At 33.9% G+C, this 7,621-nt stretch overlaps 1 protein-coding gene across 5 annotated transcripts in view; it reads right to left on the bottom strand.

Moving 5' to 3' along the window:
- Positions 1 to 1,861: 1,861 nt before the first annotated feature.
- Positions 1,862 to 7,621, bottom strand: part of LOC108693175 (serine/arginine repetitive matrix protein 2) — a 17,831-nt gene continuing 12,071 nt past the window's right edge. For 4 of the 5 annotated variants that reach the window (XM_018201985.1, XM_018201986.1, XM_018201987.1 and 1 more), the window contains 4 exons: positions 6,240 to 6,295; positions 4,054 to 6,075; positions 3,776 to 3,949; positions 1,862 to 2,027 (listed from right to left, as the gene is read on the bottom strand). In XM_018201985.1, coding sequence (XP_018057474.1) covers positions 1,877 to 2,027; positions 3,776 to 3,949; positions 4,054 to 6,075; positions 6,240 to 6,295 — 2,403 coding nt within the window. In that variant the 3' untranslated portion in view covers positions 1,862 to 1,876. Of the gene's footprint in view, positions 2,028 to 3,314; positions 3,416 to 3,775; positions 3,950 to 4,053; positions 6,076 to 6,239; positions 6,296 to 7,621 lie in introns of those variants that run through there. The other variant, XM_018201988.1, reaches the window with a different exon arrangement.

Raw genomic sequence — 7,621 nt, 5'->3', positions numbered from 1 at the left:
AGAGGATTTAAATTATTTAAGAGAATGTAAAATTTTACAAAATCTATATACAAATGAACGAATTAATAATTTCACTAGAAATAATCATTGCACTAGAAAGAAATTATGAATATATTGAATCCACAAGATTCATTGTTTAAGAATTTATGATATCGTAATTTATACATGAAAAGTACAAATTAAACTGCTATATTATATGAAAAAATTACGATACAATAAGTAATGAACACAAGCTCAGATCCTTTTTTTCGGTTATTGCTTATATAAGAATTAATAAATAATTTGAAAAATATAATAAAAATAATAATTTAAAAATTCGCAATAGAAATTCACAGTTTTAAAGATAAACGAGAGCGTGGCATGGCAGACAGTGCACTGGTCTATCATGCTAGAAGTCCCGGGTTTGATCCTGGTAGAAACCAAAATATGCTTGTGTCTTCTTTCGGAAAAGACTTCCCAAGAGAATCCTTATTCACAGAACACTCTCGAAAAATCCATCGTTCAGAACTAAAACTATAGGTGCTCTCATGTGCTTGTAGCAATTGAATAATCAGCGTACGCATTACAAGCATATGAGAGTGTAACATAGACCAGAAATATAATGTAAGAAGAAGAAGAGAAAAAAGATCGACGAACGCTTTATAAAAATCTCATTTTTCAGAGAGAAAGAAAATTCTCGTATCTTATTAAAATATCTTCTTGTCTTGTCTTGCATATGTACGCATTTCCTTTCGCATTTGAATATTCGTTTTAAATTAAGTGAAAACCTTTGCTAGAAGTTATAGGAAAATGAAGTTACTGCACCATGTTAATATATAAGTCTATTTGATTAGAGAAAGAGATAGAGAAAGAGAATATAATACATTAAATTCTACATTGATATCCATTTTTCTCCACGATAACTCTCCAGTATCAACAATAATTGCAAAATTGCACTGTAATTCAAATAAAAAAATTCGAAATCTAAAATTGATATTTTGTAATATCTTCTTTTTCAATAAAATTGTAGAATAAGTGATATTATTATTATTATATTATAACTGAGATTTTTGTTGTTTCTTTTTATAAATTTTATAAATCGGTTAATTAGTATCTTGTTTAATCATTTAAAAAATGTAAATTGCAACTATGCACCGAATGAAATTTCCATTCGAAATTAATTTTAATTAAATTAAAAAAGAAATTAAATAAATACTATTTAAATAATATCAAATAAATCAACAGCTGCTTTTGCATATTTAGATAATTCTGATTGCAAAAATCATTATTCTAAATTCATAAAGTTAATATGAACAACCTCTTTTCCTACTAACATAAAAGTATTTAAAAGTCGACTCAATCTTTCAAAGTTTTTTAGACTAGTGTTATTTGAATTAATTGATATTATGTATAGTTTATATACAAAATGTCTCAAAATCAATTAAAAATATGAACATGGTGTGATTCCTCATGAATTCCTCATGAAATTTGTCGAATGAATGTCACGAAAACCATTAATGACTCGAAATTATTGCTAATAAAGATCATTTTCTTAGTTTCATAAGAAATAATGTAACATGCCATTTATTTTCGAATGCAATCTCTCTTTTCGCAAAAAACTTAACAGACATTACTAAACTTCTTCTCTAGAATATTCCTCGATCCTCTATGATCTAAATTTTCAGTTTTAAATTAATATTTACAATTATAATTCTCTAAATTAATATATCTTCAAATATATATTTAAATATCTAAATTGATAATATCTCGAGAATCAATTAGCTGGACACAGTGGTTTCCTTTAAATCATAAAGGATCGAGCTACGCCGCTGCGAGTCTAGTATACGAAGGAACGTCAATTCTCACTGAGAATTCACATATGCGTTTTTCTCAATTCTCAACGCGTGTAAGACGGACTACGACTCGCGGAGCAGCTAGATCGATGACTCGCACTGGACCAGTTACTGTGTCTACTGCTTTCAGAACTACTCGGCGATGAGGGTGGTGTCGGAGTTGGTCGATGATACGGGATCGGACGTTTCCTCGCGCTAAAAGGAAAGTCCGTTAGTATATCATGATATTTTCTTAATGAAGAACGCTTGTTATTGACAAATGTTAAAAGAACGATAAATGATAAACTATTTTTCATTATGTTATCTTGTATGAAAATTAAGTTAATTATGTATAATAATAACAATAAAAGTTAGAAATAATAACGACAATAATTGTAAGCGATTGTAATATAGTATAAAATTCTTATTACTCGTTAATAGAGACTTAAGACTAACAATCTAAATTTAATAATTAATTAGATAATTAAAAAATAATTATTAGTAAGATAATTTTTATTCTTTAACTTGTTAATAATTAATATCTCGATATAACGAAAGTTTGACTGTTACGTGAAAAATGAAACAAATAGCACATGCGACGTGACAAAAATAAATTAAGCAAGCTACAGATAAATGAGAACATGCAAAATAAAAATGTGATAACTTACCTGTGTATAAAATGTTTCTTTGGAGAACGCAGTGGCGCGAAAAACACTCAAAAACCGCAAAAATATTAACTAAGAAACTTAAAATTAAGAAATTATAAATCGGAAAAAAATTGATTTGCCAGTAAATTTCTTTTATTTAGCAATTGACAATAAAATAAAAAGAATTTTCTACTGCATGTGTGAGACAACAATTTAATTTACAATATTTATAAAGGAAAACATATACGCATGCCATATCTACATGGTATTTGTGAATCAATTACAAGTGATTTGATTAAAAAAAAAAGAAAGAAGAAAATAAAGAATTATACAAATGAAAAATCTGAAAAATACAAAATAAAAGATCAACGCTAAATTATTTTACGAACGAAATTGTTGATAATTATGATCGCTAGTAACGATAATATTTGGTTATAATTTACATGAAACTTTCCTGCTTCCGTTATTACATTTGTAATCTGAATGATTAAGCAATTATACTGTAATTAATTGTCACATATACTACATACGTCATTTAACACTTCGATTAGATTCATTGATTAGGACATTTTTATTCGCCAGATATAAACGCTATTAAACGACGTGCATCATACAATATTTAGATATTAATTAAGAGAAGTTAATTAGTACGCTTTTTACTCATTACCACAGAATCCATTAAAATCCATTATTACCAAGATAATAATTATGTTCATTGCGCCTAAAATATAAATAAAAGATAATACACGATAGTTTTTTAATCAATACGAAGGACATTAATCCCTGGCGATAAAAATATTAATTGCAAGTCTCTAAACTACTTAGAGGGAAAATTCTATATATATATATATATATAAGTCTATAAATATATATATGTCAGACTTTTTACTGTTATATATATAAATATGCTGTGCGAAGCCATAACTTTATCTTCTATGCCTGTCCTTTGATCTGTCTCTGTAGGACACAATAAATACAATATTAGCACACCGAAAATCGAAATTTTTAATCGTATTGGCAAATTGTCTGTCTTTCGTCGAAAAAAGTTTAACATTTTTTTCAACAAATTTTGAACAGTTTTTAAAAATTATTTCTTAAACATTTTTAGCGATTATAATATAATGATACAATATATGTAATAATAACAAAACTCTAAGAATAAAAGAAATGGGAACTAAAGAAAAGTGTAATTGATAAATAAAAGTCTACGATTACACAGTGGACGAAGTCCAGCACGCGCGTACAAAGTGCATGATAAATATATGTATATATGTATGTATAACTACTATATAATGTATATAGTTTTGCGATACCTACCTCGTGATACGCCGTCTGTCCAGAAAACTAGGTGAACCATGACGTCGAGGTATCGACGGCGAGCGTGATCTACTGGAGGCAGAGCTGCTGGAGGTGGAGCGGGAGGATTGACTGAAGACACTGCTCGATGATCTTGATGAGCTGGAAAAACTTCTAGCTCGACTGTGCCTAGAGCTAATATAAAGAGGGGACAAATACAAAATATTTTTTACTAATTGTTGATTTTGTATAATTTTAATAATTTTATTAGAGTTAGTCGCTGAATTACAAGTTCTTACCTAACAGAAGAACGGGAGCTACTTCTAGTATGACTACGTTTATCCTTATCCCTGGAGATCCTCGATGCCGATCGCGAACGACTTTTGGATTTCTTCGACAGCGAACGACTATGTGATCTCTTCTTCGATAGCGATCTACTCCTAGATTTCTTTGATAGAGAAGAACGGCTGCGCGACCTCCTCTTCGACAACGATCGATTTCTACTTCTGGATCGCGAAGCGGACTTCTTGCACCTCGAGGGCGATCTTGATGCGCTCGAGCGCTTTGACTCTGCCGAGGATCGAGATCTAGATCGGGGCGAGTGCTGCTGTTTCGTTCTCGTCTTGGGCGATGATTTCTTTGCCCTGGAGGCTGATCTAGAAGTCGATCGTTGCTCAGGTGATGCTGATTTCTTGCCTCGCGAACGGGATCGCGACTTCTTGTCTCTGGACAGCGATCTGGAAGACCTCATTTTGTCCGCGACGGACGGTGATCTCGTGCATGATCTCGATGCCGATCTAGAGTACGATTTACTTTTTTTTGGCGATCTCGAGTGACGATTCATTCTAGCTAACGACATGTTCAGCAAAGGCGGCGGTGATTCACTCGGCGAACGCAGTTTTATTATCGTGTTATCCTCTCTGGATATCATTGTGGTAGGAGAAGATGACTCTCTTTTCGAGACATCTTTCTTCGAAGACGCGATCGACGGCGAGTCTTTCTTGCCCGAGCAACTTGGCGATCTCAAGAACTGACTATTTGTCTTAGTCTTCACACTGGGAGACGTGGAATCGACTTTATCAAAAGATTGCTGAGGCAATGGCGGCGGTGACTCACTCGGCGATCTGATTTTAATCGCTGCCTCTTCTCGGGTGAGAGGTAAAGCCGGCGACGGTGATCTGCTGGACACTGGTGACTGAATGATCGGAAGAGCCTGTATAACTGGTTCCTTTGATGTGGATCTGTCTCGAATCGGTATGATTGAATTTTGCGCTACAGTTTTCGGCGGTTCATTCGGTAGAGCGATATCTAACACATCTTCTCGTCTCTCAATCTTGATCTTCGTAGGACTGATTGCTTTCTTCTCTAATGTTTCCCGTGCCTTTGCGGCCAAGCCACTCTGTAATCGTTTCAATGTGTTCAATTCTATAATTCTCCTTTCCTCGTCTTCCTCTTGCTGCTGTTTGCTGGGCTCATCGTCGGCCAGATCGGCTTCGTCCTCGCTCGATGATCTCAGACTCACTCTGGGTGCAACCGCTATCTGTTGTGTTTTCCTGCTTCTCGATGTCGAGCGTGACTTCGCTTTATCGCTTTTAGTTTTCTTTTTCTGGTCTCGTCGCGATTTTCGATCCTCTAGGATTTCCTTGTAACGCTCTGGATTCTTTCTAACCGGTGAATAACTCAACGTAGAGCGCGATCGGGATCGTCGACGTTGCTGTCGCCTTGCCGAACGCGATCTTCGGCGAGAATCGGTCTCTCTGCGTCTCGCTGGTGGAGACACGGGTCTCCTGCGAGAGGATCCATAGCGATCGTATTTGGAGCGACTTCTACTCCTGGACATGGAATATCTGCTGTGTCTCCTAGGCGATCTAGAATATCCTCGTCTCCGTTTGGGAGACGGACTCATACGACGTGACCTCGAGTATCTCCTGGGAGATCTTCCTTCTCTTCCTCCTCTGTCTCTATCTCTGTCTCTATCATTTCTATCGCTTCTATCACCTCTGCTTCTGGAAGATGATTTGTGTCGTCTGTTTGATGATGGAGCAGGACTCCTGTTGTGGTTCATCGGCGATTTGTCTCGCTTCTCTGCCGTACTCTTTCTCGGCGAATCTTTCTTTGTTTTACTACTGGTCGACGGCGGTAGTGGCGGAGTCTCATTCCGAGATATTGTAGTTCGAGACAATGCTTCTCGCTTCGGTGATCGGATTGATCGAGGAGGAAGTGGTTCTCGCGAGGCTGCAGCACTCTCGGAAATTTCATTCCTTGATGCCTTGTCCACGGTTTTCTCATATTTTACCGATTTTTTCGGTCTTTCCACGGAACTGGAAGAAAAAGATCAATCTACAGCGAATCAGAGATTAAATAAAAAAACAAGTAAATAATAATTAAAGCAAATAAATGAGTTAGTAAAAATTGTCGAGCTTCTGTCAAATATTCGTATAATAACAATCGTACGTGGAGAAATTAAGAAAAACAATTGATATACCTATCTGTGGAGCTTTCAGATGATTGACGTTTCCGTTTAGTCGATGTCTTCTTCTTCTAAAAGGAAATCCAATATGAATTAATATTGTTTATTAATTCTAATTAGTGAACATCGAGATCATGCATTCATCAAGAGTACAATGAAAAAATGCAACAAAAAAGAAACAACGTGTTTATTTAAAAAAATTTTTCCGGAGTCTGCTTTCGGATCAACAATTATAGTGAATAATAATAAAAAAATAAGAATACAAAAGTGATTATTCGTTGATATATACTTCCACGCATCTGGAAAAAACTACAGCTCGAAGAGAGAAACTTCAAAATAATAATAAATCAGATTTAAAAACAGGTCCAGGTTTCCAGAGTAAAGATTGGGCAAAGAATTATAATTTTTTCCCACAAAAATAATTGTAATTGTAATAAAATCAATTTGGAAGTTTTAAACTATTCAAGATTTTGATATAATAAAACAAACATTTATATAATTGTTATAAATTAAATCTATATGCGAAGAGATATCTTATTATGTTAAGGTAATCATCAATTTTTAAAATTATTTTTAGACTTATTATATAATAAAATAACAGTTATATTCATAAGAATGTAATTTAAAAAGAGTAACAACTTCGAGTCACTTTTCCAGGATATATATTAAATTGGACAATTTTCATGAATAAGGCTGGACTGTTCCACCTTTCAGTAAATTTTAGCTCACTGTCTTATTTTCTTCCTCTTTTATGCTCTTTCATTTTTTTATTTAGAATTCTAATAGATAAATTACAATTTATCTGAAAATGAAACAACTGGCCTTAAAAGATTCAAAATCTTATTATTCTATTTCTTTAATCTTGCCCTTTTTAATCATGACAATTCTCTTCCCTCCTTTTGGAGGATAGGAATGTATTCACAAAAATACATTCCTGTTCCCCATTTCAAAACAAGCAGTCTCCGAGTTCAATCTTCCGCAATAAGTGTGTAATAGTGCTCGACATACAACGAGTGAGAAATAGAGAGGCTTTTATAAACAATAGTAAAATTCGTAATATTCAAAAGTACACGAGTATGAATCCACAAAATTAGAAATTATACATTGAGTAGCGGCATATCTGGTACTCACTCAGGGAATGTCTCCTGTCAAATGGCGCTGAATAATTACAAACAATACTGAGATTTATACTTTGAAATAATGAACTGTCGAAAAACTGGAAATCAGATGAAAAATCGTATGTACGCAAAATAACAAGCGAACCGGAGGGGTCAGCAAGAAGAAGGAGACAATCATGCTATCCTTTTCGAGACAGTGGCAAATTCAAGAAATTGGATAACAATAATGATTACCTAGCGTCAATCGAACAAATTGAGAAGAAACAAACCAAAACTAGA

Source organism: Atta colombica, unplaced genomic scaffold, assembly GCF_001594045.1.
Source record: "Atta colombica isolate Treedump-2 unplaced genomic scaffold, Acol1.0 scaffold88, whole genome shotgun sequence".
NCBI classification, from domain to species: domain Eukaryota; kingdom Metazoa; phylum Arthropoda; class Insecta; order Hymenoptera; family Formicidae; genus Atta; species Atta colombica.
This window is presented reverse-complemented; position numbering and strand designations above follow the sequence as displayed.